This window comes from Alligator mississippiensis, chromosome 3 (assembly GCF_030867095.1).
Source record: "Alligator mississippiensis isolate rAllMis1 chromosome 3, rAllMis1, whole genome shotgun sequence".
Classification (NCBI taxonomy): domain Eukaryota; kingdom Metazoa; phylum Chordata; order Crocodylia; family Alligatoridae; genus Alligator; species Alligator mississippiensis.
Window position 1 is genome coordinate 261,058,030 of NC_081826.1, and position 15,651 is coordinate 261,073,680.

The following is a 15,651-nucleotide window of genomic DNA, read 5'->3' on the forward strand; positions in this document are numbered from 1 at the left end:
AATATTTTTTGTAATAAAATTAAAATATATTATAGCAGGTGTTTGACTTTTAGTGTATGATGTGGTTTTTTTTCTGGTTCTAAGATGGCAACCCATCCCTCCCAAAAGGAGTATTTCCAGGGGGCAAGGGGAGGAACTTCTGGTGGTAATGGTCAGGGGCTAAGATGTGGGACTTCTGGTCCCAAGATGGTGACCGGGAGGGGGCTCACCAAACCTCGTTAAACGGCCCTCCAACTGAAATAATTGCCCGTCTCTGATTTAGAATGTACTAGCTGCTGCCCTTTTGTAACTGGAAGGGCACCAAGTGTTTGTGTGTCCATACCCTCTGACTTCTTCATATAGCACTCTGTTCCCCCTACCATTGGTCAGGCAGTAGCCAGAGCCCTTGCCAATGTTCCTCTTGAAGCTGGGCTACTGCCTCTTGCCTTTAATGATCCTTGGATAAAATGGACAGGAGGGCAATGCAATTTCTATCCTACTTGTAGAGAGGGTCCAGCCTAGACCCCAGGGTCTCCTCCTTCCCAGGGCAGTAGCCATCTTACTAAACCACATACCCACTGGTTTGTTTGCTTCCTCCTGACAGTGGCATATATCATAGAGTTTGTGCTTTGGGTAGGAGTCCTCACAAAAGCCTTGCTCCCCCATCTGTGGGAAAGAGCACTACTTGGGGGGGAGGTGTTGCAGTGGCCTGAAGATTCAGGATTAAGGGAGCAGCCACCACTATTTTCCATCCTGAGTAGCAATTTAAAACCATGAATACAGCAATAAAAAAGTAGCTGTGGGAGCAGGTTAACACTCTAGGCACTGGCCACGCTGGCAATTCCACCTGCAGCAGCAGAAGTGGGGGTGGGGGTGAAGCTGACCAGGATACTCTTGCTTCTGCTCCCTGCAGCCAGAGCCTCGAGCCCCCTTGCCTCTGTTCTGTTGCACACCCTCCTCTTCCCCTGCTTACCCCCAGGTATCATGACCCATTTGCCCACCCCTACTTACACTACTACCTCCTGGGCTTAATATATCATCTTCTCTTGCCTGCTTAGGAGTATCTTCAAAAGGAGCTCTGAAGAAGACACTGATTTATGCCTAACCTTCAGCGTGGTGGTTATAGCCTTCTACTTGTGAAGTCAGAGAGCTATGCATTCAAACCTCCCCTGGACAAGGGTTGTCTAGAATCTGAATCTGTAGCTTCCTGGGGGAGTGCCCTAACCACCCAGCTTTCAGAGCTGAAACACAGAGGGCCACCTAACACCTGGTAATCATAGGTTTCTCATCAGCTACATTTTCAGGACTTGGAAGTAACCATCCAGAATGGGTATGTGTACACAGCTGCATAGCCAGTGCATACCTTACTACACCTACTCAGTGTACATGCACACATTTACACATCCATACTACAATAGAAAGAGAATTGCTACCTGTGCCAAAAATGCCACTTACATGTCTAGAAAGCTGCCATTTAGATGCACAAAGGGAAATAGAATTCTACCCGTAATGACCTTGCTTGGACCCTTTGCAATTATGCAAGCAAATGTGGGGAAATGAAAGCATATTCTAGAAGTTGCTTTTCTGAAAGGAAAAGAAAATAAAGCTATTAGAATGGGCCTTTGCACATACAGCTGTCAATTCCTGCTTTTGTTCCCACAACCACTGATACCATACTCCATATCATTCAGTAAGTTTTTATGAGTCCTTGTGTAATGCCTCTTATCTCACTGTACAGAAATCCTTCTTCCTGTTGATTCATTTTACAGTGAAGTCTGTCCTTAATGTTTGTTAGCATAGCATAAGTAGTTAAATTCAACACTGTTGTCTGCTTATTTCATCATAAACATGCATTAAAACTACATATAGGCTGAGAAAGAATGTAAGCTCTTGACATTGTGTTCTATCATTAACATGAGCTTCTCTATTATTTTTTATTGTCTGGTCATAGTATCTTGGCCATTAAGTGCAAAGCCTGTTATCAATAAGGGCACAGTCATACAGACCTTTCTCATTTATAATTACTGAAGCCTGTCAAAGTTTGCTTGAATAAGGACTTGCAGGATCATCCTTTAAGTAGGCCTGGACAGGTTAAAGGCGCAATGGGATCTGATCCACAATCCCAACAATCATGTCTCCTGGCATACCATATGTGTATTCAGGAGGCACAATTGTGGGACTGGGGATCAAATCCCAATTGTGCCCTATTTCTGGTAAAGGAGGAGCTTAGGATCATGATCCTTGGCTCCCCCTGCATCAGTAAGTAGCAAGTTGGGTGCCTCATTGCACCCATGGCAGGGAGTGCCAGTCAGCTTATCAGTGCTGGCCATACGTTCAATTTAAGGTGAGATGGGAACCAGCCAAACAGTTATTACACGTACTTTGTGATTTATTCCCTGTTTTCTTGCACCATTAACTGTATGAACGTGCAGCTGGGTAACTATTGAACCCAGGGTCTATGAGAGGGCTGAATGGGAGTAAAGTTGTACTGAGCCTCCAAGCTTGGGAGGGCCTCTATAATCAGAGCACAGTGTCTAAAATGCGAGGTGTGAAAGCCCCCATAGTAGGATGCACCAGGCCCCCAAACTTCTCTCACAGGCCCTGCTTGAACCTTTGTTTTAAGATTAAGGTCAGATTAGTTAAGCAGGGCCCCAGACTTTTTGTTCTTTCTGATTCCTGCTAAGTTTTGCATTTTGTTCCAGCCTTGGTTTTATAGATTCCCACTAAAGCAACATCATCCACCAGCCTGACTTAGCTCCCACTTTCACTCCCCTAACACTCTTTGTCTCCATTCTCTTTCTATTTTTAAGGATGCATACCAGAACACACAAATTAAGTTTAGGTTTATCACAAGGGCACCTTGGTTCTATAACACACTTTCAAAACAAGGAGGGAAAACTACTGGCCAAATGATGGTCAGGTTGATGGTGGAGAAGGCCATAAAGCAGGGTCCAAATACTGGAAGATGGTTGGGATAAAGAAGGGAGATGTTATGTGGGTCTAGAAGGGAAGATGTTTTTCTAGCAGAAGGTACCCTATTGTTCCTGGATGGGACTGCCTTAGTTTTGGTAAGGTTCAAATAAGCACCCAATATTTAGGAAAACAAGATAGTTATATAATATACCTGTGTAATTTAAGTCTAAGAACGATATTTCACATTCCTTCAGCATGTTTTGATTCATAACATGCTGCACCGTTTAATGAGCATTTATGGAAATGGAGCATTAACATTTTAACTTTTGGGTGCTTATCTGAACTGAGCCATAGGTCTGAACCTTCTGAGGTTCACCCATCATTAATAATCACCCTCAGATTTCTAGTCATATTACAAACAGTATTTCTGTAATGAGGGTGAGAAGAAACTAGGCAGAAGTTTTTGGAGACCTGGATCAGAAATTAGAATTTAAGGTTATTCTTTTAATGCTCTATTTTAACAAATGCTCATCAAGGGGTGCAGCATACTATGGATCAACACATGCTGAAGGAATGGAAAATCCCAGTGAATAGGATTTAATCTTACTAAAGAAAATTCCAAATTTTGCCTACATTTGTATTTGTTGTGAATGTATTTCCCATCTTAATTTTTAATATTGTGGGTTTGAAACAAGCCAAACTGTACTAGCTTAATTTGAGGCTTTCAATAGAGTCTAGATTCTGAAACAGCACAGAAAGTTGATACTTTATCATATTACAGAGTTTTCATTGTGCTGTATTGTTATTATATTTTATTACTACTATTATTATTATGTAGGCTGCTTAGCTGTTACATAATTTTAAAATGCCTGTATGTAACTCTGCATGACATACAGAAAGAGGCTCCATCATTGGTAAGATATAGGCAAAAGGAAGATAATTTGATTTGCTGTTTTTTTTCTCTAGATGGGTTCAGCTTTGTTTAATTTACTGCAAATACAAGCATCCGAATTCCAAACTGAAGTCATGGAGCCCTAAGATACACCGTTACAGGTTGTCATCTATCTTGTCTTGATCTTGTGAAAGGCCTCAGCTTCAGTTTATGTTTCCTGGATTTTTAAAACACTTTCCCTTGTTTTCTTTGTAAATTAATAGTTATTATATCCACAAATTCAGTGACTGACTTCGAGCTTATTGATTAGATTTCAGCTCATTTCCTTCCTTTATTCTTGTCCTTTTCACCAAGTTGTTCACACAACAGGATTAAATTCTATTTGAAGATGGAAAAGGATATATTATCCTAATTTGATGCCTGCTAAGGAAAAAATCAGCCCAAGTAGGGCTATCAGGTCACCTTCTGCTAATTATTTTTTTTCTTTTGTGTGATAAAAAGTCAGTATACTTTCTCATAGGGGTTCTAGGGTTGCCCTTTCCAGGGCAGTGCTCTCAGATGGGTTTCAGGCTGGCTTATTAGAAACAGCTGTTAGAGATACCACTGATGTGATAATGGTTATAAGGAGCATGTTTTAAATCCCTAATCATGCACCAGAGGTAGTACCGGGTTCAGAGCTGCCCTAGACAATGGTCACTTGGTGCACTCCAGTTCTTTTAAAGCCTTTATCTCTAACTGTTCCAAAATTAACTGAAAGTAAAGAAGACATTTAGTCAATATAACTCAACAAAGTTGTATTACAGATGATTTTTTTCTTTTTATTCTAATACCTATATTTGTTTTCTAATAAGTATTCATTTTGTTATAATAAAGTGCTACCTTTGATTTCATACAAAGGGTTATGGAATTTCAATTTCAACCTTTAGTCTCTTTTAAACTTAGTATATTAGGAGAAAAGAAACAATTTCTTTATAACCCATAACATTTAAAATAAAGTACAAAAATATGTTCCTAATTTTTTAAATCCCTATATAGAGTGATATATTTTGCTATTGTGGTCATTAAGGCTTTGGTACTTTCCACAAGGAAAATATTTTATACAGTTGAAGCTATATCATGTCATCAGCTTCTAAAGAGAACTCCTTTCTCATTTAAATGGGGTCTCTGATTAAAAAAATACTAGTATGGAATAGCCTTTGGTAGTTTTACTTATTCTTTATTTCTTTTCTGGGGCCCCAGCCTGCAGACTACTAAAGCAAATTTCTACTGGTGCTAATATCTGAGTAATGACTGCCAGAATGGGCCTATACTAACAATAATACCTAGTTTTTATATAGTGCTTTTCATTATGAAGATGCTATAGGCATCATTGCTCCATTTTACAGATTAGGAAATTGAGGTAAAGTAATTTAACCAAGGTCATTCAGTTGTTCAGTGGTTGAGATTAGAATAGAACCAAACTGGTGCATCCTATTCACTGTTTTACATTGCAATTTTGGTTAATTGTTGCAGTTATAAAATATAAGAAAAAATTTACCAATATGCTTTAGCAGCTTTGTACTGCTTTTGTGTTGCAAAGTAGCTAGGGTATAGCAGAACCTGTCCCAAATTGATGAGAAATATTTAAACACTTTTCTCTGAGATAAAGCTATACTTTCTTTGGCCAGCTGCAATTATTGTATCATTTCCCCTTAGTATTAATACATAAATATTGTAAAGTTGAGGAGTGAAACTATAGAAGATCCTATTAGAAGTTACAAATAGATTTTGGAGTCTATAGGTTGTGGTAAAAACACTTTATCATCCGTGTTTAAACTAGAGATAGGATAAGTATGAAGCAGAATCCTGGATTTAAATAACCATGAAAGGTTAAAGATGGGTTAAAATCCATATTAGAATTAAGACCTGATTTTTGCAAATGGATTCTATGTATCTATGGGCTGAGTCAAAACCATGTTTTCAATACATCCAGACTTTGAGCTATTTAATTTCCTGATCCAAATTTTGCAAGCTAAGTACAGCTATTAATTTAAACTTTTGCAACCTGGTCCAGCTCCATTTATTAGGCACCTAGATATGATCCTATTCTACCCTGTTTGATTCCCTGAAAATTCATTAATAAATCAGTTTAGGAAACATGCTATTACCTTAACCTTAAGACAAAGTAAAAAAAAGCAGCAAGGAAGAGGAGGACTCTTTTATTTTAACAGTTTTTCAGGGCCTTGAAAAGCGTGGGATAGAACTGCTATCAACAGCTTAAGTTTATTTAAGGTATAGGTGGATGTCATGATTGTATCCATATCAAAGGATACCAATACAAGGTATTACAGTGTACCTATTACGTTGACATGATTCTGAGAGATACGAGCGTAGCAAAACCATTCGGACTTTAACCTTGCTTCATTCAGAGCCAAAGCTAGGGTGTTTTAGCTAACCTGTATTGCTACAGCATCATGTAGATTGAACAGCTTCATTGTAACAGCTGCTTCATCCTCCAAAGCATCAGGTCCCACTCCCTTTTTTAAAGTGGCTAAATTATACATTTGTCATTTAGGGCTAGGGACAGACATTACACATAAACCAGTTTAAGTGATCAGAATCTGATTTAAATCTGTAATAGAAAAGAAGTTCAGTGCACATAAACTGGTTTCAAAATGGCCAAAACTGATTTAAGATAAACCTGGTTGGATGTAGCATCAGGCTTAACTGATTTAAGTTAAATCAATCTATTGAGCTTCTGTCCCAGATCCACTTCTGACTCAAGTTACTTCACTGTTCTCCAGCATCCCATGATCCTTTGCATGTCCATGCTATCTGCTCCATGGAGCTGGGCTGGCACCACCCCTTGGGCTGTTACTTTGCTGAAGGAGCAAAGCCTCTACTCCCTAGGCCTGTGTCCTGCCTGCACCTGCCAGTGGTGGTGGGAGAGGAGCAGAGGCACGCTGTTGTGTGCCCCCCCAGCTGTGCTTGCTTGGGTCTTGGAGGGGCTGGGGCTGAGCTGCAGGGTGGGGGGCCTCTGGTCTGCACCCCCTGATGCTGCCTGGCTTGGCTGATAACCTGAACAACTCTCAGCCCTGCTCCTGTCTGCTTGTGTCAACCAAGCTGGGCAGGGTGAGGGGAAGGGTGGGGGAGTGCAGGCTCCCCCAGCTGTGCTTGCTCCGGTCTGGGGAGTCTGGGGCTAGATCTGCAGGGTGGTGACTCTGCTTGTTCCAGCCCCCACTGCTGCCCAGCTTGGCTGACATGGACAGGCAGGAGCTAGGGTTGAGAGCATAAGTGGAGGGAGAAAAAAATGGGATGGGGAGGCTGAGTGTGTGCATGCATGTGCATGCATGCTCACCCCCCCCAGGTGGGAAAGTCAGCGGGGAAAAGGGTCATGGGAGTGGGGGAAGGGAGTGAATGGGCCTGGGACTGAGCAGGGATTGGGAGGGATTGAGGATGAGCTGGGCCCAGAATCGGGACAAGAGCCCACTGCACCCATGTGGTTGCTCCTTCCTCCATGCCTGGGGTTGTTGCCTGGTTGTGGCACCCTCCCATCCCCACATCAATCCCAGCTGCCTCCCTGCACTGGCCCTGGCCCTGCACCACATGAGGGCCAGAGTGGGGCCAGTCTCAGCTGCGCCACCAGGCTGGAGGGGATGGGGCTCCCGTGCCCGCCTCGCCCCAAGTCATCGTTTCTCTCCAGAGGGCATGGGGAAGGGGTGGTGATTCCTGCCACTGCACATATCCTGGGAGGTATGGGGGGAGCATGCCCCTGGATCTGCAGGCTAAGGCAGAGGCTGCACTGGGCTCTTCCTAGCCCACCCCTTGCCCCCCACTGGGAACAACCCAGCTCAGTCCTGGCCCCAGCTTGCAGCAGCAGCCTGCCCCATGGAGATCTGGGAGCACACATTCCCCCCATGCCTCCTAGGGTGTGGGTAGTAACAGGAGCCGCACCCCCCAGACAAGCCACTCACAGCTCAGTCCCATGCCCCACTGGCTGTGCAGCACCTGCCTCTCCCCTGGCCCCAGCCCCACCCCCACTCCCTCCCCACCCGTGCTGCACCGGAAGCCCTTGGTCAGGCTGCCTTGCAGCCCTACCACTGCCCCATGTTTGGGGGGGGGAAGCCCTGTTAGCACCCCCTTATGCCGCCTATGGCCGAGAGCCACACCAGAACTGTCAGTTCATCTCCCCTGCCCCATGTGGGCCTGGCCCCAGCACCCCAGACCTGAGCAAGCACAGCTAGGTGGGGGCTCTGCTGCCCCTTGTCCCCCAGTCAGCTCTCAGCCCTACTCCTGCCTGCCCATGTCAGCAGAGCCCAGCAGAGTGGGGAGAAGGGTGGGAGAGTGCAGGGTCCACACAGCTGTGCTTGCTCAGGTCTGGGGGGGCTGGAGCTAAGCCCATGGGGAGCAGGTTTCTTCTGTCCTCCCTCCTCCACCTCTGGTGCTGAGCAGCTGGGCTGACAGTCCTGGCATGGCTCTTGGTCCTGGCTCCTGCCTGCCTGCATCACCTGAACTGGGTAGCACCAGGGGATGGGGAAGAGCAGAGCCCCCCACCCTGCAGCCCCATCCCCAGTCCCCCAGGCCTGAGTAAGCACAGCTGGGTGGAGCCTGTGCTCCCCACCCTTCCCCCCACCTTGCCTGGCTCAGTTGACACCATCATGGGGGACCAGGGCTGAGAGCCATTTGGGTGGTCAGGTGAGCCAGGCAGCCTCAGGCGGTGGGGGAGCAGAGGCCCCCCTAACCCTGTAGCCCTGCTCCCCCCACTGGAGTAAGCACAGCTGGGGGGTTTTCCCCTGCTGCTGACAGGGTTGCTGATGGTGTGGGGAGGGAAGAGGTGGGGTTGGGGCAAGAGGCCCCTGTGGGAGGCTTGCAAGAGTACCCCCTGCCTTCTGGCTTGGCCAGTGCAGGCATTTGCATGCCTCCCCCACCCAAGAGTAAATGTGCATTGTGTTCATTCCCAGTTCAGTCTACCCAGCTTAGAGAAACCTGGGTAGATTGACCTGGCTGCACCTTGGGCTTTTTGAATGTCTGTACTTAGCGTAGGTGCCTAATAAGTGGAGTAGCCCTGGCTTACATAGTTGCTCAAGTGACATGTAACAGGAAACATGACAATAAAAAAATGAAATGAACTAGACAAGCCCTCACACTTTATCAGGAAGCTAAACCTATAAGTTTTAAGACATCCTGTTAAGACATCAGTTTTTCATCCTTACTCAGATCAGAAGTTTTGGTTAAGGCACTATTTATGGTTTTGATTCAGATCGTGATTTTGCAACAAACAATGTAATGAATGCAAAATGAATACATCTTTGAAATATATTTTAAATGATATCTTTTTAACTTCTTTCCTTTGCTTTCCCTCTTCCTATGTTCTTTTAAGTAATATATGCATCTGAAAATATGTATTTTCATCTATGAAAGTTGTCACATAAATAGTTCAGGTGAGGTAAAAACCTGTGTTTGACTCAGAAGGGGAATATTTAAGTAAACACCCATGATGTTATGAACAATTTAATGGAAAAAAATCCTTAATTTGAAAACTAGGAGGTTTCTCTCAGGTTTAATAAAGAATCTGGCATATGGCGATGATTCTTCTAAAGAAGAAAAGAATGGTCACATAATTCATTTAGTAATCTGATGTCTGAGCAATCATATCTACTTCAGAGCCACAAATAATGATGAAAATTGTCCATCTGGTTTATAATTAAACTGAGAAAAAATATTTAGAATTAAATCTCTAGAAAATTAAAAAGCCCTTGTAGCCTCAGAACTTAGCTCCCAACAAGCAGGGTGCATTCCATTGCAGTGTAAAGGTTCCTTTAAGGAACCTTTGAAAATGGTTCCTTAAAGGTTCCATATTTATACCATTAATACAGCCAATTTACTAGGAGACTAATCGTGCAAACATTCTCTATCCATGTACTCTGCTGATCTGAATTACTTCTCTGGGAATTTTGCAGGCTGGAAGGTCTGTGAATTACAGTTATGTAGTAGAATGTCATAGTAAAGAACAAATACTATAGCTGCTAATAAATATCTATATTTCCACTGATAGCATAATGCAAAGAAATGAAAGTTTGTAGCAAAGTTTAATAGCTGTTATTATAGATGCATTTATAAAGTGTAGCCTTGAAGTCTGTCAATCATTTCCTCAGGAAAGTAATGCATTTTGAGTGATTATATAACCAATACCTTTTATTTACTGATATTGCTCTTTCCTTTAACTCTTTGTATTTTTTTTTCACAGAATCTATATGAGAAAATGTTTTCGATATGTCAAAGATCCATTAAAATAATTATATTATCAAAAATCACATTGGGTCATTTTAAACATGAATCCTTTGGTTTGGATTTTGAATTTAAAAAGTGTAGACCTTTAACAAGAGAAAAAAATCTATAAACAAATTTTAGATAGTTCATCTAGATTAGAATTGAATTAACTTCTACCCACATAAAGATATTAGCTCACAGTCCAACATAATAAAAACTACAATGCAATCAATTAATTTAAAAGCAAAATATTCCACATTATGTTTTGCATACAATGCCTGATCCAAAGGCCTTTGAAATGAATAGAATTCCAGAGCTATAAGAAATTTTGAGTTAGGTTCTCAAACTCCTAGGCTTCAGCCCTTTCCAGAAAACCCAAAAGGTAGACTTTTTTTCTGTGTCCCTATGGGCAGAATCCTATTTCACTTTACATGCCTAAATAGTACTTCTGCATATAGTTGTGATCCTGTTCTAAATGCAGTGTGGATTCATGAGCATGTACTTTAAGCTCACACACACACATGTACCTGAGTATGTCCTGAAACTGTGGTCCAGGAGGAGGACCATCTCATGTTTTAGAACAACTTAATGGTTAGAGTATTTGTCCAGAAACTGGGAGACTCAGATTTTGGCACTCTTTCACCCAGATAGGGTGTGAACCTGTAGGACTCCAATTCCCTAGGCTAGGGACAGACATTACACATAAACAAGTTTAAGTGATTAGAAATTTGTTTAAACCTGTAACAGAACAGATGTTCAGTGCACATAAATCAGTTTGAAAATGGCTGAAACTGGTTTGAGATAAATCTGGTTGAATGTAGTATCAGACTTAACTGATTTGGGTTAAACTGGCTTATGTAATGTCTGTCCCAGACCCCTTGCTGGTTTAAGTTAAACCAGACTCCCCCAGCATCCCAGCATACTCTCTGGACTGGGCAGGTCACTACTCCACAGCAGAGCTGGCCCCTCCACTCTGCTCCCTGGCTGGACCTTGGCACAGACTGCAGGTGTCTACCTGGCTTGCCCCTGCCCTCCCCACTCCCTGCTAAGCAGGGATTCTCCATCTCCTCTGCCTTACACAGACAACTCTCAGCATTAGCCACATGCTGAGTATGGTCCATGCTGTGGCAGACCAGACAAAGGAAGAATCAACAGATAGCTGGAAATATCACTCTGTTGTTTTCTTAATGGGGTGATAAACACTGAGTTAGGAGTGATAAACTCTGTGTTATCAATTCCCTGCTGGGCTCGTGGCGGGTGGGGACCCCCTCCCTCATCCCTAACCAGAGTGTCCTGCCAGGGCCTGGCCATGACCCCTCAGCTCAGCACTATAGAAGGGAAGGGAGGGCTGCTCTAGCACCCGCCCCCCGCCCCCTCCCAGCTTCTAGCCTGAGCCACTGCAGGCATGTGCCTGCATTTCTGTGATGTTTTTTCAGTTACACACTGATTTAGTGTAGCCAAGTTAGATTAACCTGCAAAGATTGAATCAATTCAGGTTCAGGCTTTTTGAATGTCTGTCCCTAGCCCTAGTGTTGTGGTTGAATGAGTAGGCCACAGGTCAGGTTTTAGCTGGTTGCTTCTCTAGTCCTCCTGAGCTAAGACATGTAATATTCAATGGATAAACAAGATAGAGACTAATGTGTAAGTTTCTACCCACTGGAAGCAAGAGTGCAGGCAAGAACCCAGGGCCCACTTCCTTCAGAAGCAGCAGCCTTCTCACTGAGCTCTAGCTCACACACCCTCTAGCTTACATTCTTCTGCCCTATTTCCATTTCTTGGCTGCCTATGGGGAAGATTCAAGATGAGGCCTAGTAAAGGAACTTGGAAATGCCTAATGCTTAATGGCCTGGCAGTTAGAATAGTGTCAGAGACATGTAGACTCATGTTCCTCTGGAGGAGAGGGGCCTAGACCTGGGTCTTTTGCTTCCTGGGGAGTGCTAGCCCATTGGACTAAAACATGGGAGTGGCCTGTCCCACTGGCACATAACACCTCCTAGTTGTAAGTTTTCACCTAACTACAATTTCATGTCTTATGCTTGTATAGGTATGTGTGTGCAGAGCTGCAGACCTGCCTAGTTGGAGCACAGCCTGCTGCTTACATGTTCATGTTACATGTGGAATGAGAATGAAAATTGTGTGTAAGTGCCACAAATGGCAGCTGCACAGCTGGATAAATGTCAGTTTGGTACATAAAGTGAAGCAGGGATCTGCCTTAAATAAAGCCTGGGCTAATTTAAATTAACGGGTTTTCATGTGCAAAAGTAAATTGGATGTATAATAGAAGAAAAACGATATTGATTTTTTTTTTATATACTGGAAGCATGATGGTATAAACTGATTGATTTAATCGATGGAGGCACGATTGTAAAAATTAGGTCATGGAAATATGTATAAATCGGAAAAATCTAAAAGAAATCTTTAATTTGCTATATTATTGTCTTATTACCAAATGCACTTTCATACTTCATTTTAGCATCCAGTAAACAAATGACTTGTAGGTATTTTGAATCTAGAACTGGTATGATTTAAAAAAAAGAAAAAAAGATGAAATATTGCTTTTTCATATTTCAGAAGTAGCTATATTATTCTAGAATATAGAATATTAGGGCTGTGTGCAGCTTCAGTCCCTGATTTGATTTGGCAGATTCAACCTGATTTGGTGGCCAAATCTCCAAACCCAAATCGACTCAGGAGACCATTTACTCTCTCTCAATCGAATCGAAACCCTCCAAATTGATTCAGAATGATTCGGCGATTCAGACAGCGACACAGCTTTAAATGTTTTTTCTACATTCCTCAAGGTACCAGGTAGCTCATGAATGCTGAAGTGCAGGGGCGGATGGAGCGTCCCACAGGAGTGCGGGGGGCTCACCAGCGCACTCAGCAGCAGACCTGAAAGTGTACCAGATTCTGGTCCACTTCCAGGTCCACTGGGGAGTGCACAGGGGACCCTCCACACCCTCCTGCCTCAGCAACTGGTGCTTCTTGGGTCTGGGGGGGCCCCCCAGCACTCTCCCTGGCATACCCGGAAGTGGACTGGAAATACTTCCGGTCCACTTCCAGGCTTGCTGCCAAGCACGTGGGCCCCGCACCCCCTGTGCTCCTGTGGGATGCTCCATCTGCCCTAGCATTGCAGTGTTCATGAGTCGTGCCTGGTACCTCAAGGTATGTAGAAAAAACATTTAAAGCTGTGTCTGTGGCCAAATTGCTGATTCTCCGAATCAGCATCAAATCTTTAGATATGGATTCGGCCGAATTGAATCGGGGACAGTGATCCAAATCAATGAATCAAATCATTGTCCCCGATTCGGGCTGAATCTGAATCCAAATCAAATATGGCCCATTTGCATACCACTACAGAATATCCAGTTCTATATTATTGGGTATTTGAGGCAAATAAATATATGAAGATACTTTAGGAAACATGAAGACTGCTTTCAAAACCGAATTTGGAAAACATCAAGCACACTGCTAGCATTAAGCAGTAGCATCTGCTTATGACAGAACATCACTTCCATGGAAACGAGGGAAACACATTTTTATAATCTGGAATCAATAGTGTCAGATTTTATTGGCATAATATGCTTAGGCAAACATGTTGCTTTGTAATTGCTCCAAAATATTTTCCAACTCTCTAAATACATATAAAAAATCCAGTCCATTCTTATTGTCTTTATCCAAAACAAAACTGTGCGTGTTTGTGTATGGGAAGACTGGTAACAATTTTAGACTGTTATTCTGATCAACTTGCTTCTGCCTTCTTTCCTAGGAAGTGTGTAGAGAGCTCTGGTGCCTCAGCAAGAGTAACCGCTGTGTTACCAACAGCATTCCAGCAGCTGAGGGTACTCTCTGCCAGACAGGGAGCATTGAGAAAGGGGTGAGTTCAAGTGATTTGTTGTTCTATGAGAAGTTTGAAGATGAAAAAGAAAGAAGAGAAAGACCAGAGAGAGCTATTTTTTTTATGCTTGGATAGGAGATTTTAAAACTGAGATGTGCTAATTTAGAATCCATTTGCATAATGAACTCCACCCTAATGGAAAATTCCTATAGAATTTAACAGAAAATAAGATATATATTCATTTAATAAAGAAATTATCCCTGATGTAGAATTCTATAGGCTGGCTTGACAAAAAATATAGTAAGATTTTTTATTAAATTTCGTGTTTTCAGAGTAATTTCTATAAACATTCTATTTGTTTCATTTTTATTAAATGTTATAGCACTCTTCCATATGAGACTATTTTAACTTTGAGCCTATCGTAGGCTTATGAATTATCTCTCAAGTTCTCTCTCGAGATTGAAAGTTATTATATTTCTAGATGATAAAATCATTTTTATTCTTTTAAATCCAAGCTAAATCACTCTATAGCATGTAAAATAGTTATAGTTTTAGTAAGGGAGATCCTTATAACTCTCATTTCCTGTTGACAGTGCTGTTTTGGGTCTCACTTATTTCTATAGAATCCTGTTGTTTATGTAAAATATTCACTTTAAAAGGATTTTGCCTTAAAAGCTGATAAACTTCTGGATATAATGGGTAGAAATGATCTCTGTAGAAAACAGTTGTTTCAGTGGGGACAGCATCTTGATTTATTCTTTTTTTTCCTCATGTTTATGCAGGCTATGGAGATAAATATCTGTGTGTCCGCAAGTGCGTACGATAGGAAAAAACAAAGTTTAACATTTTTTATTTGGTTAGTGAAGATATGTTAATTTTATAAATGGAAAAAAGACTTGTATCAGAATAAGTATTGCATAACTAAAGCCTGAATTCCTTCAGAACTATGACAGGAACATGGGGAAAAATATTTTAAAATACATTTGTTTGCAGAATACTGAAATAAATTGACTTTCATATATCCATTTTTAAGAATATGTAAAAGACACTTTTCATAGGTTGGTTCAAATTGATAAGAGTAATTGTATTAACCTATTCCTAATAACTCTTTGGGGATTGCTTCATTTGCAGATGAGTCCCTACAATTTACTGCTCCAGACTGGATTAATGCTAACAATGACTACTGTCATCTGTGCTCAGTCCTGACTCTTGCCATGTTTGCTGGGCTAGTTTCAACAAAGATTACACTGCATTTCAACTTGCAATCTGATGTTTAAATACAGAGAATGAAAGCTTTTGGGCAGCTGTCACGGTTTATTAATCTTTGCTGACGGCTTCATTCAGGACCCATGACCTAGCACCATTCTGATGGCTTTTCCATGCTGAGTTTAGAAATACTGGTAAACCATGTAAAATAAATTCATTGAAGGGGTCATTTAAAAAAACAAAAACCTAGCACTTACAGTTAGCCAATAAAAATAGGGAGACCTTCACATTCTACAAAAATGTTACCTTTTATTAGAGTAATAGAAAATGCTAGGAGGCTTTTTCTTAAATCAACAGTCTAGGTTTATTTTGGAACCACCACTTTTTGTCAATGACAAGGAGCAGTTTACCTCAATGTATGTGTTTAAAATTGTGAAACTACAGTGTAAAAGTCAAGATGTTTTAAGACGTTATTGCTGTGTCCATTTACCAGAAGTTATAATCTTTCTGTTCTCTAAAAGACATCACTTCCACTCATCAATAATTCCTCTCTGGATTTTAGAAGCAGGCATAG

At 42.0% G+C, this 15,651-nt stretch overlaps 1 protein-coding gene across 2 annotated transcripts in view; it reads left to right on the plus strand.

Annotated features, from left to right (window-relative positions):
- ADAMTS6 (ADAM metallopeptidase with thrombospondin type 1 motif 6) overlaps positions 1-15,651 on the plus strand; it is a 352,249-nt gene that overhangs the window by 212,183 nt on the left and 124,415 nt on the right. For both annotated transcript variants that reach the window (XM_019496068.2, XM_059725136.1), the window contains exon 12: positions 13,803-13,910. In XM_019496068.2, coding sequence (XP_019351613.1) covers positions 13,803-13,910 — 108 coding nt within the window. The remainder of the gene's footprint in view (positions 1-13,802; positions 13,911-15,651) is intronic.